Source organism: Eurosta solidaginis, chromosome 4, assembly GCF_040869045.1.
Source record: "Eurosta solidaginis isolate ZX-2024a chromosome 4, ASM4086904v1, whole genome shotgun sequence".
In the NCBI taxonomy this organism is placed as follows: Eukaryota; Metazoa; Arthropoda; class Insecta; order Diptera; family Tephritidae; genus Eurosta; species Eurosta solidaginis.
This window is the reverse complement of record NC_090322.1, coordinates 126,073,337-126,089,333: the sequence shown is the minus strand read 5'-3', so window position 1 is coordinate 126,089,333 and position 15,997 is coordinate 126,073,337. Positions and strand designations below refer to the sequence as shown.

Here is a 15,997-nt window from a genome sequence, read left to right as displayed (position 1 = left end):
ACGCATTCTAGAGTCAACCCTGATCCACCTTTATGGCTATATCCCTAAATGGCGTCCACCTATAGAACTATGGCCCACTCCCTCATAAAATACTCTTTAACACCTTTCATTTGATACCCATATCGTACAAACGCATTCTAGATTCACCCCTGGTCCACCTTTATGGCGATATTTCGAAACGGCGTCCACCTATAGAACTAAGGCCCACTCCCTTTTAAAATACTCATTAACACCATTCGTTTGATGCCCATATTGTACAAACAAATTCTAGGGTCAACTATGGTCCACCTTTGTGGCGATATCTCGAAACGGTGTCCACCTATGGAACTAAGGATTACTCCCTTTTAAAATACTCATTAACACCTTTCTTTTGATACCCATATTGTACAAACAAATTCTAGGGTCACCCCTGGTCCACCTTTATGGCGATATCTCGAAACTGCGTCCACCTATGGAACTAAGGATAACTCCCTTTTAAAATACTCATTAACACCTTTCATTTGATACCCATATCGTACAAACGCATTCTAGAGTCACCCCTGGTCCACCTTTATGGCGATATCTCGAAAAGGCGACCACATATACAACTACCACCACTCCCTTTTAAAACCCTCATTAATACCCTTAATTTGATACCCATATCGTACAAACAAATTCTATGGTCACACCTGGTCCACCTTTATGGCGATATCTCGAAACGGTGTCCACCTCTGGAACTAAGCATCACTCCCTTTTAAAATACTCATTAACACCTTTCTTTTTATACCCATATTGTACAAACAAATTCTAGGGTCACCCCTGGTCCACCTTTATGGCGATATCTCGAAACGGCGTCCACCTATGGAACTAAGGATTACTCCCTTTTAAAATACTCATTAAAATCTTTCGTTTGATACCCATGTTGTACAAACGCATTCTAGGGTCACACCTGGTCCACCTTTATGGCGATATCTCCAAACGGCGTCCACCTGTGGAACTAAGCATCACTCCCTTTTAAAATACTCACTAACACCTTTCATTTGATACCCATATCGTACAAACGCATTCTAGAGTCACCCCTGGTCCACCTTTATGGCGATATCTCGAAAAGGCGACCACCTATACAACTACCATCACTCCCTTTTAAAACCCTCCTTAATACCTTTAATTTGATACCCATATCGTACAAACAAATTCTAGGGTCACACCTGGTCCACCTTTATGGCGATATCTGGAAACGGCGTCCACCTGTGGAACTAAGCATCACTCGCTTTTAAAATACTCATTAACACCTTTCTTTTGATACCCATATTGTACAAACAAATTATAGGGTCACCCCTGGTCCACCTTTATGGCGATATCTCGAAACGGCGTCCACCTATGGAACTAAGGATTACTCCCTTTTAAAATACTCATTAAAATCTTTCGTTTGATACCCATGTTGTACAAACGCATTCTAGGGTCACACCTGGTCCACCTTTATGGCGATATCTCGAAACGGCGTCCACCTGTGGAACTAAGCATCACTCGCTTTTAAAATACTCATTAACACCTTTCTTTTGATACCCATATTGTACAAACAAATTCTAGGGTCACCCCTGGTCCACCTTTATGGCGATATCTCGAAACGGCGTCCACCTATGGAACTAAGGATTACTCCCGTTTAAAATACTCGTTAACACATTTCTTTTGATACCCATATTGTACAAACAAATTCTAGGGTCACCCCTGGTCCATCTTTATGGCGGTATCTCGAAACGGCGTCCACCTATGGAACTAAGGATTGCTCCCTTTTAAAATGCTCATTAACACCTTTCATTTGATACCCATATCGTACAAACGCATTCTAGAGTCAACCCTGATCCACCTTTATGGCTATATCCCTAAATGGCGTCCACCTATAGAACTATGGCCCACTCCCTCATAAAATACTCTTTAACACCTTTCATTTGATACCCATATTGTACAAACAAATTCTAGAGTCAACCCTGATCCACCTTTATGGCGAAATCCCTAAATGGCGTCCACCTATAGAACTATGGCCCACTCCTTCATAAAATACTCTTTAATGCCTTTCATTTGATACACACGTCATACAAACACATTCCAGGGTTTCCCTCGGTTCATTTTCCTACATGGTTATTTTCCCTTATGTTGTCACCATAGCTCTCAACTGAGTATGTAATGTTCGGTCACACCCGAACTTAACCTTCCTTACTTGTTTTTTTTTTTTGTTTTTGAGGCTCTTGAAATGTTCTGTAATGCTTTATAGTAATAGGGGCATGGCACCGCCCACTAACAAAAAAAGCTCTCCCAATTTCCTCTTACAATAAAATTTGGTAAGTGAATTGATACAAAACTAAGATAAAGCTTATTATTCTAGTCTCGACCCTATTAAACATTCTGTATATATAAAAGTGGGCGTGATCTTGGGAAAATAAGGAAAATATGTGCACCTAATCTTACTACGATCCGTTATTTTTTCTTCGAGTTATGGCTCCCGGAACATAGAAACACCATTGATATAAAGCTCTTTTTTGCAAAGATATAGTATTTTGTTCATCGACTACCCTTTTAAAAATCTTTTATACAAAAGTGGGCGGGGTTGTTAACCGATTTTGATTATCTTCACTCATTCTATATAATTTGGCAAGGATAGTGCCTCTGCAAAATTTCAATGTAATACCTTTAACTGTTTTTGATTTACGGCTTCTTAAACTTCCAAATTTTCTTCTTCTAAATGTGGGTGGTGCCACACCCATATTCCAAAACTTTTCGAAATTTATGTTTTGCGTCATTAAACCAATGCACCTACCAAATTTCATTTGTATGGCGGTATTTGTTTTCGAATTAACTAGTTTTTTCTATTTTTCAAAATTTTCGATATAGAAAAGTGGTCGTGAATATCGCCCGATTTCGCAAATTTTCAACCCAATCTATTGTGGGCCCAGATAAGCCCGTATACCAAATATATCTCAATATTGGCTCAAATTATCATGTTAACGGCCGGACAGACGAACGGCCATGGCTTAATCAATTTTTTTTCGATACTGATGATTTTGATACATAGAAGTCCATATCTATCTCGATTCCTCTGTGTGCAAAGCACGCTGAGTATAAAATAGTTAAAAGTTTACGGCAGCTGTTCAAGTGTTTTTTATTTAGTTTATTCTGCTGTTTTTGTAAGGTGTAATATCTTTATTTATGAACAGAGCTATGCTTTACCAAATTAGATGGAAGAAGTCGTCTTGCCCATTTCTTGAGCGTCTTTTAAATAGCATTTTCCATTTCTTGGAAGGTGAGTAGTATGCTTAACTGCGGACGAACAGAGAGGGTAGCTTACTTGATTCCTTCACTTCTCTTTTGTAATTTAATACATGGAACTCTTAAGGGAATTAAGTTTTAACTAGCACAGCTGGGTATACAAATGAGTAAAATTGTTGCCACTGTTTCGTAATGAGAGTGAGAGTAAAACATAAAAAAGTTGAGTACTCTCTTATAATTTCTCCTGATGCGCTGCATAGTGGGGCCAACTATCATATCAATGTAATAAATTCATAATTTATATTTTAGTGAATATTTAAAGCTTCCGAAGTATTGCATGGCTCAATATTCTCTAAAAGAGTCTTTGCGTAATTGTACATGAATTTATAATAAACATTTTTAAAAAAACTTGATTTTTCTATTTAAAAAAATAATATTTAGAAAAGGTTTTATTTATATGTATTTAAGTAAATCGACGTATTGGCTATCTCGGAAAGATCCCGGGTTTTTGCCTCAAAATCTCGCTGATCGTTCAAAAAATTTCAAGAGTAGCTCCTCACGAAAGAACTGTCCTTCATTCACTTGCTCCATGGATTCTTGGAACTTAGCCCCGGTCTTAGACTTGGTACTGCTGAGTTTGCCGAAAAAAAAATAAAAATACTTAAAATGGGCACACTTTTGTCTGTATGTCTTGTGCAAAGCGTAGTTTCACCGAGGGAGATGTTCTGGGCTAACTCCTAATACTCGTCGTTGACACGATGTCTTTAAATCGCTTCACTTTCTTAGAAGATCTAGGTGTAGCTCCCAAGACTCTTTAGCGGATGTTTTTGTCGATCCATGCCGCCGAGCCACATAGCCCACAAGAGACTATTCGAATCACTAGAGAAACACCTTGAAACGATAAGGAGTAACTATTCGGCCAAGGATGCCACCCTCGAAATCATAAACTGTCTAAATGGATGTAATTGCGTAACTCATGGGGGAAAATCATATAGTCCTCGGAGCATCGAGATAATTTAAATTTTAAAAGGACCTTGGATAAATGTTTTTAAATTTGGGGCAAAATTTGCAGACGTTTGTGTTCGAAAGTTTGATTTCAATAGTCTTCGTTAAAACAAAACGATATTTTAAAATGAAAGTCGGCCGATTTTAAATTAAAACTTTAACTTTAACTTTATCTTTAACTTTATCTTTAACTTTAACTTTATGATTGAGATCCAATTTTATGTATTTGGCCTGTTGCTAACACCGAACCTTTTTCGAACCTTTTTTGACAAATATCCGTTACGGTTTTTTTTTGATTTAGTCGCCAAGCCCGCGATAAAATCTATGCAATAGCTTAAAAACTGAAAATTCCGAAACATTTTTGAATGCTTCCAACTTGCATTGATATCATACAAAAATTTAATGTGTCATAAAAGTGCGTAAGCATACATTTTTCTGAAGTTCTAACTGAAAATTAGTAGTTTCCACGACCGTTTTCAAACTGTTATTGAAGATTTCAGTCTAAAAATGTATCCACTCTACTCACTAAAATGTATCCAAATGGAAACAATTGCATCCAAACAGCAGCCCCGGTTCATCGTGTTAGCTCCATAAATGGCAAGACCTATAAAATAGAAAGAGGCACACGTACTTCCTATATTAGTGTATTCAACCAACATCAATTTAATTTAGCTCAACTAGTTACAGAAATCTATCACAAAAAGTGTTTGTTAACTGAATGAAATATCTAAACACCAAAACGAGAGCTTTCGTTCTTACAAGTCCGTTGTTTCACCAAACAGTAACGAAAATATGCTTTCTGTAAAATCAGTCTTTTGGGTGTTTCTTTGCCTAAATTATCTGCTTGCCTTTGTTCTGTCACAGTTTAAAGATTGAAGATTGTGGGAAGAAACACATTCAAGTGAATGGAAGATTATACGTGGGTTGATAAAAATTATTACAATTAAGAGGCTGCCCAATCAATCGGTTTTGGGCCGCCTTCTGCATTTTCACCTTAAAGAAAATGAGAAAAAAATATCAAAATCGTAGGTATTTTCCTAAAAAGGACCAAAATTAACAAAAAAGGGAATAGCGGAATACTAATTTGAATAAAATGATGTTCGAATATGAATTGACACTACTGTATTTATATTAGAATTTTGCTTTGTTTGTTTTTCTGCACATGTCATTTCTGTGTAATGTTGTCAAAGTATATTCAGCAAAGTGTGATTTAATATATCAGTTATCTCATACAGAACTGGACGGACTAATGTCAAAAAGCATAAAAATCTTAACCCATTTGAGACCAATTTTTAAAATATATAAATGTTGTTATACCTACAAAGTAAAATGCAAAAACAACATACATAAGTGGTAAAATGCTACATGCACCATATAGAATTAATTCATCTGTTTACAATTGTTTGACATAATAGTCCTTTGCAAGAGAATTATATTCAACTGTCAATCAAACTTTGCTAAATTTACTTTGAATGTGGCTGAATTATTTCATTGCTGATTTTTTTGAAGAGATTGTGCAAAAATAAGTGTCGTCTCTTAATTAAGTGTATGCCTGTACATTTTACTTGACAAATGCATAGCGCGTGCCGAACAAAACAATATTTTGTATTTATATGTAAGTATTTATGTTACTTGAGGTTGACCAGTCCTTTGCGACACCGTACTGTAGTTCAATGAAACGAAATCGCACGGCGGAACCCACCAGATATATGCCGGTAATCAGCCGATTGCTACTTTTTTATCTGATTTGACATTTCAACTTCTGATGCAGCACGATCTGACATAAAACCATAGAATTTCAAAAACAAAATACATGGAATGTTGCTACCTTGTATGGTTCCGACGTGATGTCTTTTCAAGCCTGCGCAATTTAAAAAAAGCTTGGTTTCGGTACTTTTGCTGGCAAGACTTACGCTTAAATTACTTAAACGACCCACAGACTTATCAAGCATCGAATGAGAGTTCGTTGTAAAATGTCCACTATGCTTTTCCTAAGGTCTTGCTTTTCCCAACTGATTTCAACCTTGGAATTTATTATTAAATAAAATACAAATTTTAAGTATTTCTAAAAATGTACATTTATTTACTTTCCGTCTGAAATCCTTTTCCTTCAATTTTTATGGTTTCATCTTTCGATATTCAAAGATATAACACAAATGAAATGAAATCCTTTAAAAATATTGTAACAAAAAATTATTTCAAAAATATTTAATTAGTTAATTCGCTCTTCATAACAATTGGCCACTTCCCTCTTATTTTTCGTGAGTACTACTACTTATTTTGCCTTTATATTTCTATATATAATACATACATATACCCTTGAGTGTATAGACACTCATAACCTTAGGTTTAGTATCTAGTACTTATTTTTTGTTCCTTTTTAAGTACGTGTGTATATATAAATATATGAGCATTTATAAAGCGAATCAACTTTTTGCAATCGAATTGCTCAGTAACAAACTATCAGGAATTCGTTCGTAAATTCTTGCTTGACAGTTCGTTGTATTCGATCCATTTTTGAATTTCTGGTGGCACATCAGGTTTCAATTTCACACGCGTTTGTCCATTTTCGGCTAGATCCAAATTTGTTATACTAGTCACTATATTACTTTCCGGAGATACGGCGCAGCTAACTATATTGTTGCTTGTTTGTACTTGCATACTTTTAGGTGTTAATAAATCATTCATAACATCATGTGCTGAACAATCGATGATGCGTTGTCGACAAACAGCAATGGCATGTACAAATTGATCGGAGGGCTGTACGAAACGATGTTCCATATAAACGGATTGATCGTCCCAATAGATTATCTGTAATGATTTTTGAGATTTGTAAATGATTTTAATTTTTAGTCGGTTTTAATTTTAGTGAATAACGAATTTTTTTCTGTTGAATTCCTAACAAAACTGAGGGAGCCGATTTCACTCTATTCGAACCCTCTTCATTAAATCAAGGGCTCCTACTTAAAACATTTGATATCTCCAAGAAGTTTAGTGTAAATATTGTCACTGAAGGCCAGGAAAGCGTATATGGGGTGCGAGGTGGTTAAACTGTTAGCTGCTAGGTATTTAAACACCCTAAAATTTTACCAAAAACGGATGAAAGGTAACCGGTGTCCTAAATTATATATACCGCCCAGGTAAAATTAAAAACCCGAGCCACGATCTTTGATGATGTAATAAATCTTTCCTCATCCAACTATGACGAATTCAGAATAACCATTATTAGGTTAAAAAACGACAAGGTCGCGGGCGTTGATTGATTAGCTATTTAAGTATTGCGGCTGGGAACCAACTTCTGTGCAAATGATAATCGGACGGTTGCATGGGTGCAACTGAAATCTAAGTGTTCTTTGCCCGGTCCACAAGAAGGGGGATCCTGCAAACTGCAAAAACTATTGAGGAATCAGCGTTCTTAGCGTATTGTGCGCAAGCTAACTGTAAACCGCTGATTGGACCTTATAAATGCGGCTTCAGAACTCGTCAATCTTCCATCGACCTAAAAGTTATACGAGCTCAATGTAAAATGGGAAGGAGTTCCCCCCGCCGTTCGAAGCTTTATTCAATAATAAGACAGCGCCCACTCTTCCTAAAGATTTGGCTATTGATTACACTGCAAATTCAATTAATATTAAACCGCCCTAATTGTAGTGTAGTGTCACAGACACTATCACAGCTCTCCTCACAGAAGCAAGTAACGGCGATAATTTGCTGAATAAGGCTCGCATTTTCTACTGCGGCTAAGTATCATTGGATTTCGCAGTAAGCTGTTAAACAGAGGCCTTCGAGCGATTCTATGAATTCGTGATTTATGTTGTTATATATAACTAGATGTCGCATTAAGTTAAAAACCAAGGCGTTTGCATAGCCACATTGGTTTTTAATAAGTTTCTGCGACATCTGACTAAATGTTACTCCCGCAACTAATTGTATGAGGAGAGTAGAGTTGCGACTGGGGCTATGATTGCTATCATAATGCTATTTTATAATTTTCCACTCTCTGTCGGGGATGCAAAGTATACTGCCTACAGCAACTAAGAAAACACACTCATATATCACTTTTTTGCTGAAATACCCAGAATCTACCAACTCTATTGTGTGTGTTGAATTTCTTCCGTGATATTGATCAGCTATTTCAAAGTAAGTCATATAAAGTCCGCCTACCACACTGTATGCCCTGGGTTCACACCCCGGGCAAAGCAACGTCAAAACTTTACAAATAAGGTTTTTCAATTAGAAGAAAATTTTTCTAAACGGGGTCGCCCCTCGGCAGTGCTTGACAAGCGCTCCGGGTGTATTTCTGCCATGAAGAGCTCTCAGGGAAAACTTATCTGCCTTGCAGATGCCGTTCGGAGTCGGCATAAAACATGTAGGTCCCTTCCGGCCAATTTGTAGGGCAAATCAAGAGAAGCAGGACGCAAATTGGAAGAGAAGCTCGGCCTTAGATCTCTTCGGAGGTTATCGCGCCTTATATTAATTTTTTTATTTTTTAAGTCAAATAAATTTTTCGGAATCAACTTACAGTCTAGCTCGTCTTGTGTACTTTTAATTTCCAATTTGCGTCATTCTCCCTTTATTTTTCCTACAAATTGGCGGGACGGGACCTAGTTGATTATGCCTACTACGAATGGCATCAAGGCAGATGAGTTTTGACTGAGAGTTTTTCATGACAGAAATACACTCGGAGCGCTTGCCAAACACTTCCGATGGAGGACCCCACTTAGAAAAATTGTTTTCAAATTGAAAAGACTTGCTTTCTAAAATATTGATGATGCTTTGCCCCGGGCGTGAACCCAGGAGCTTCGGTGTGGTAGGTGGAGCACGTACCATCACACCACGGCGGCCGTATTCGAAACTCAACCAATCCTCCTCTCGAAGGCACCAGGTATTTGCTACGTGTTGGTGCAAACTGTTGCACCTTTGTACAGGAAAAAATACTTCTTAGGATAATATCATTGTCATTCTTTCAGATTTGTTGCAAATTGACCAAAGGCAATTTGTGACCCCTGCTGGACTATAAGTATTTTAAGCGAAAAATTCTTTACAAAGTGCATACTCTGGAAAATTGCATGGTAACTCTGTTGCAAGGAAAAGTTTCAATTGGTTGTACTGTGTATATATTTTCAGGAATAGATCTTTAAAAGTTTACTTACACGTGAATGTATTTGAAAACAATGGTAAGGTCTTATAAATCGCCGATACCGTATAGTAGCTGCTCCCTGAAAGACTGAACCACCTCTTGCCTTTAAAGTGCGATACAAATCGGTGCGTTCATAAAAGTCAACTCGTGCAAAGTCCAGCTCACGCAAATAGCGTGCATTATTCATATGATAGAGCAACCAATCGATGTCATTGGTGAGGCAAATACCTAGAATAATAAAAGTATAAGATTTGTAAATTTTAATTTATTTAATTGAACAAAGACTAATTGCAAAATTTGCTTTAAACATAAAAAAACTCCCCCCAACCTTGTAACCGGTCTTCAGTTTATATATGTATGTGATTACTTTGAGTATGTGATTACAGATGCACTAATGTATGTTTGTGTTTATTAAATAAATTAATTCGTTAATGCATCCCTAACTCTTTCGAAAAATATTACGTATACGCAGAGGTATACAGCAAAAAATAGAATGCGGTTCAAAGTAATATTACTTATACGTACTGTCGACCAGATTTAAGCTCAGACTATTCCGATTATAAATAAATTTCTTTTCTTAGAACAACAAAAAACGAAGCATAAAAACATTTGATTTATGGCCGCGTCAGTATGAACTTTTTTATATACATATGTAGGTGGTTGAACGCAATCTTATGCACGGCAGTAACGTCGCTTCAGACTTGGAAATTTAAACTTATTTCGCCTTGCCCATTCACATACACAGTTTCGCGTAGCACTGTTTTAAACATTCGCACTATACCAGAATAATACATGCTAACATAGTTAGTTTTAGTATGACAATTGTACCACATTAGATGGTATCGTTTTTAATTGTAAAAGTCAGTTTTTTAGTTTAATGACAAAAATCAATGTCCAGATTCCTATTTTAGCTTCAATGTTTAAATATCAATATCCGCCCCTGAAGATGCCAAGGAAAGTTAGCGAAACGTTGGGCCGTAAGGTGAAATAACTCGTTTTATTTGCACTCAACCCATTTAGATCGAACTAGCTTAAAAATACACAAAAAATCTACAAATCGGACGGAATCCAATATAAATTTTTTTTTCCTTTTATTATGTTAAAATTCAGTTTTTAATTGTGAAAAACTTTGAAAAAGTACCAACGAGTAAGAAAAATAATTTCACTTGGAAAGTGTGAAAGCACTCATAGCCAAAGCAAATGTCGAATTCTTCATCTTATGCTTTACATGTAGCAGAAGTGAAGATTGCCAACTTTTATGTGTCAGATGGCGCTAGTGTCGCTCGATATGCCGTTAACCATAAATATACGTACAAGGTTCTTATCTTGCATAAGATTGCGTTGAACGCAACTATATGAAAATGTTGATTGTAACACGGCCATTACAACTATTGACTGATTCATGCCACTTTTGCTGTGACAAATACCTTCCTTTGTACAAATACATATACACATATATCTATCTATCCATTTACTTTCTTAAATTTTACCTTGAACTTGTACGAACTAATCACTTTAGCAAACACAAAATGACGTAAGCTTACTGCCACCTTTTTTGCCTCGAGACAGTGTTGGCGGTAAAGTGGCTGTACAAATGGCGTCAAGTGGTAGTGAAAATAATGAGGCACATATGTTGGGTTGTGATAATTCTACGTGCATACATCCATACATATAAAAATATGTAAAGATACGAAGAGGTTACAAAAAAACGCGTAAGTACCAAGTACTCGTGAAGTTGGATGTGTAAATATACAGGTGTACATAATGTTATTAACTAAACAAGAGCTCACCCAGGGGTTGAAATAAAACCACAGCAGAGGTAACTTTACCAGAAACAAATAGTCTCAGGCTTTTTGACAAGAGTTTCGTCGTCTTCTTATTGGGAACAACAGATATCGAGAAGCTATTGTTTTATTATCAATAGCGCATTATTGTCTTCGATATTTCGATTTGTTATCAGCTTGCTATTCGTTATCATGTTGTCATAGTCTTCTTATTGTTTTCTTAACGGTTTGCTATCGATGAGTTATATGTGTGATATTTACACAATTTTTCAGATTTACATATGTATAAACAAAAAAAATGTTTGTGGTTTGTTATGGAATTATTTTATTAAATGCAGAAATGTAGAGCTTCAACAGTGGAGTCTTTTCATTTGCCCTAAAGCTAGTTTTTGGTAATTTTTAGCCTATTTCAATAACATATATATATATATATAAGTATTGACCAGCTTAGTTTAAATTGATTTTATTTTATATTATTTTATTTTATATTATTCTATTTTATTTCACGTTATTTTGTTTTATTTTTTTGAGTTTTGTTTTATTTTTATTAAATTTTTTCATATATTATATTTTTTGTTATTTTATTGTATTTTTTCTAAATCTTTCTTTTAATTTTTTTTTTGTGCAATTATTTTTTCATATTGTGACGAATATTAGCATCACTAAGTGATACTAGTATCACTAAGCTAATACTAAGTAGCCACTCGTATGTACGTAAACAAATCAACCATCATTTATACACATACATACAAGGCAACGATATTAATATATGGATATCTAGAAAGCACGGCGAGGTGGATTTCTACCTCACACAGTTTCTGAGTGGTCACGGATGCTTTAAGGAATATTTGCACCGATTCAATCACGAGCCTAACAACATATGCGATAACTGCGGCGGCGATACAGTAGAAGATGTTTACCATGTATTTTTCGAGTGTCCTAGGTTCTATAGCTCGAGATGCAAACTGTGCAGAATATTTGGAGAGGATTACACTCCTGAAACAATTGTTGGATGCATGCTACAAAGCAAGGTAAAATGGTCAGCGGCGTGCGATGTAATAGCGGAAATAATGAAGTGTCTACGAAGTCTTGAAAGGCTACGGCGCAGCAGCGAACATTGAACAGTCGAGTTGTGTGGGTGGATAACAAATTGCTAAGGTGGAGGGGATCGAGCTGAGCACGTATTGAATGCAAGGCCTCCGTACAATTAGCGGCGTGAGAATGATAACATAAGAAAATACCGTAATATATGTAGGTAAATGTAATAGCAAACCAGGCGACGGATTGGAGATAAGGCCTATTCAACCGTTCGAATACTGCCCCAGGTGAAGGAATAAAGCACGGATTGGAGACACGGCCTCTTCAACCGTGCGACCAAAAGCAGTCAACATACACGCAACAACAAACCTACGGATTGGAGACAAGGCCTCTCCAACCGTAGAAACAAGGAGTATGAGGGTAAACGTCTCACATGCAATCAGAGTTTATACTCGGATTGGAGAGAAGACCTCTCCAACCGGTGGAAGTACGAGGAAAGCCCCGTTAAGTATTGTGGAAAAAAACAAAAAAAAAAAAAAAAAAAAAAATTCAAAAAAAAAAAAAAAAATTTCTATTTATACATATATAATTTATTTACACATATATACGTAAAAAACAAAACCCTACAATACAAGTAGTCGAACGCACAAGCATGCCATAAGCACTATATGCACAGTGTTTAAGGTAGGCTTGCAAATATTCGTAGAAGTGGTATGCGTCAAGCACATTCAGGTAGTAAGCAGGGCGTGTCAGTCCCAGCGTTAACCATACCGCGGCACTATCTAAGTACAGCAACGTGACCCCGACAGACGTAGAGCTTAGTGCTCAACCTACCTCCCGACGGAATACTTGACGGTAGTACCGGGGGGTAAATGGTACTCAGACGGTAGGAGGTTTAGTGCGGTTAAAGTCCCACACTGACTATGAGGCTTTCGATGCTTCCTCCTCGTAAAAAAAAAAAAAAAAAAAAATACAAGGCAACGGAGAGATAATCACAAACGCATGTAATCATCAGCCGAAGTAGTACTCATATATACACACGCATATGGTTACAGACTGCAAATATACAACTTACAGTTCTCAAAAGGGGAACTGTTAAAAAATTAAAGTTGCGGTGAACTCACTGTTCACCGACCAAAGGAAATACACAAATTTAGTTAAGCTGATACTGAGCTTGATTTATTGTGCACTCGTTGCACTCACTAATACGACTGACCTAAAACATATTCTTTTGTTACCAACTAACTTTTAAGTCTAACTTACTTATGCCTACGTTGCAGATTCCACCACCAATCGACTTTTCACAATCGATGAGTTGCGCGTATAGGCCAATACTGCTTATGCTGCACTTCTCACGCCTTATTGGTTGTATTGTGTTACCGATCGCTTGCGCGTGTATTGAGTCAGCGAAAGTGCTATTTGGGGCAATGAAGAAGTCACATGCACGGCAACGTGAGTGACGGGTGCGCCATTAGTTAGTATTGGGATTACAGGTGTGATAACTCCTCCCCCTTTAAAGATATGCGTCTCGCAGATTAAATGAAAAACCTGAGGGGGTTATGGTATGTACCGAATGGCTATTACTTTCTGGTGGTAGGCTAGCTTATGGGTAATCAATTTTATATTTGGATATGCCCTTCGTGATCTTATTGGTGTTCGTGCCACAGCTCCACTGTTCAGAGATTTCTGGGAAGTCTGGTTTTCTAATGTACCATCTCCATAGGATAACAGCGACCACGATTATTGCGCATATTGTTAGGGCTTCTGTAACGATATAAAAATGGATCTTCTCATTAACGTATCCTAGATACTTAACATTCTCCATCGTGATGTCGTGCACATATTCTAGGTTGACCTTCATTGTGTGATTCCTGATATTCGAAAGGACGGCTGGTAACGCCTGCGCTGTCATTACCTCGTTGCTGGAAAATACTTGGTCACCTATCTTGACTGTTTCGTTGCTTAGTTGGATGATGTAGGTGCCATTAATAGTGCTTGAGGCATTGCTGCTACTGATCATGCCTTGGTAGTTTGAGAGGAATATTGTGTTGTCGTTTACCAATTCTACAATTGATCCGCAGCAGTGGGAATCTGGAAGGATTAGTGTTAGTGTGTTAGTAATTGTTAGCTTAATCACAAATATTTGTTTTACAAGATTGTTTGTATTTTTTCTTTTTTCCTCTAAGTTTAAAACTGAAGTTAATTTCAAAGGAAAATGTTTGTTTCGGAATTTTAGTATTATGACATTGTAAGAGAGGACCAATTTTATGTTTGTTTATTTTTGATTATACTTTACATTTTACGATTGTTAATTGCTTTAGTTTTGGTTAGTATGTTAATGTTAATTTAAATAAAAAGAAGGAAATAAAAAATTTTAGTTAGATGCAAATAACTAAATAAAAGGTGAAAAATTAATTAAAAATAAAGTGAAATGTAAATAAGTAAATGAAAAGCAAAAAAAAAATTTTTTTTTTCTTCTATTTCCTGCTTGTCCTACGGATTAGGCGCAGGTTAATATTGTTAATATTCTTTTATTCTTTTCTTAAACTTTTTTTCTTTTTTTTAGTTTTTTTTTCCCCCCGCGGATTAGGCGCAAGGTGTATCAAGATGTGTGTTTCTGAGAATTAATTTATCTCTGTATATTTGGTTTTTTAAATATTTTTTTTTTGTTTTTTTTTCAATCCAATAAATATCATTTTCAGTTTCAAGTGCTAGGATGTGTATTCCTGCGTTTGACATTTCTAATGTGGGTTTTGTGGATTTTTTCCTACTAACTGTGGTTACGGACACCTTGTTGTCTTTTGCGACAGTTTCTTTTTTGTATATGGGTTTTTTGTTTTCCCTTGATCTGTTTGTCCTTCACGTATATGATATCATTTTCATCACAACGCTCCGGTAGAGATCTTCTTTTATTGTGCCGTTCAATATACTCTAGTTGTTTTTGAGTCAGTAAGGTTTTTAAATATTCATTTGTTTTCCTGCTTTTTTCGAGGAGCTCCTGGTAATAAGCCGCTTTTCCGCGATTGAAAAATACCTCAGTGGGTTTCCGGTTTATAACGGAATGAATGGAGTTATTATAGCGATCTACTGCTATATTTACTAGCTCTTTGATTTTTAACCTAGGGTTATCTATCTTCAGGCATCTGATAATTTCGATTAAGGTGGAATGAAGCCTTTCGACTTGACCGTTCACCTCGCTTCTCTGAGAAGGTGTACGATACAGCATAACTCCCAATGACTCTAAAAGATTTTTTATTATTGAGCTAATAAGACCGCGCTCGTTGTCGGTCACGAGGATATCTGGGGTCGTAAAATAGTGCAAGAGTTTGACTATTTTGTCCTTGAGGTGCAAAGTGGACTTATTTCTTAGGTGAAAGAGTTTTGCGAACTTAGAAAATTTGTCAATGCAGCTCAGAAATTTTTCTCCTTGTATTTCGAATATATCGACGTGAATTATTTCGCAAGGACGCGATGGGATAGGTGTATTTTGTAACTCCGGTTTATATCGACGTCTATCATATTTACTGATGTTACAAGTTTCGCAAGACGAGACATAGCCCCTGATTATGCTGCTCATTCTTGGAAAGTAGTACCTCTCCAGAATTTGTTTTTTATTCTCATTGGCGTTGCGATGAGCTCTTTTGTGCTCCGCCCATACTACTTCACAGATTCTGTCGGGATCTGTCAGATCCTCTGCAATGCATTGAGCTACTCGGATCTTGTACTGCATGAAATTTTCCAGGTATACTTTCTGAAGAAGTCCTAATTTACTCTCTGGCATTTTAAT

At 36.6% G+C, this 15,997-nt stretch overlaps 2 protein-coding genes across 18 annotated transcripts in view; both read right to left on the bottom strand.

Moving 5' to 3' along the window:
• Positions 1-6,317: 6,317 nt before the first annotated feature.
• LOC137250289 (protein THEM6) overlaps positions 6,318-15,997 on the bottom strand; it is a 39,775-nt gene continuing 30,095 nt past the window's right edge. For all 16 annotated transcript variants that reach the window (XM_067782836.1, XM_067782830.1, XM_067782832.1 and 13 more), the window contains exons 3-4: positions 9,402-9,616; positions 6,318-7,059 (exon numbers count right to left, since the gene is read on the bottom strand). In XM_067782836.1, the coding sequence (XP_067638937.1) occupies positions 6,712-7,059; positions 9,402-9,616 (563 nt within the window). In that variant the 3' untranslated portion in view covers positions 6,318-6,711. The remainder of the gene's footprint in view (positions 7,060-9,401; positions 9,617-15,997) is intronic.
• The window catches only part of LOC137250287 (signal recognition particle subunit SRP54-like), a 53,129-nt gene continuing 50,679 nt past the window's right edge, over positions 13,548-15,997 (bottom strand). For both annotated transcript variants that reach the window (XM_067782818.1, XM_067782817.1), the window contains one exon: positions 13,548-14,301. The gene's annotated coding sequence lies outside the window, so the exon portion shown is untranslated. The remainder of the gene's footprint in view (positions 14,302-15,997) is intronic.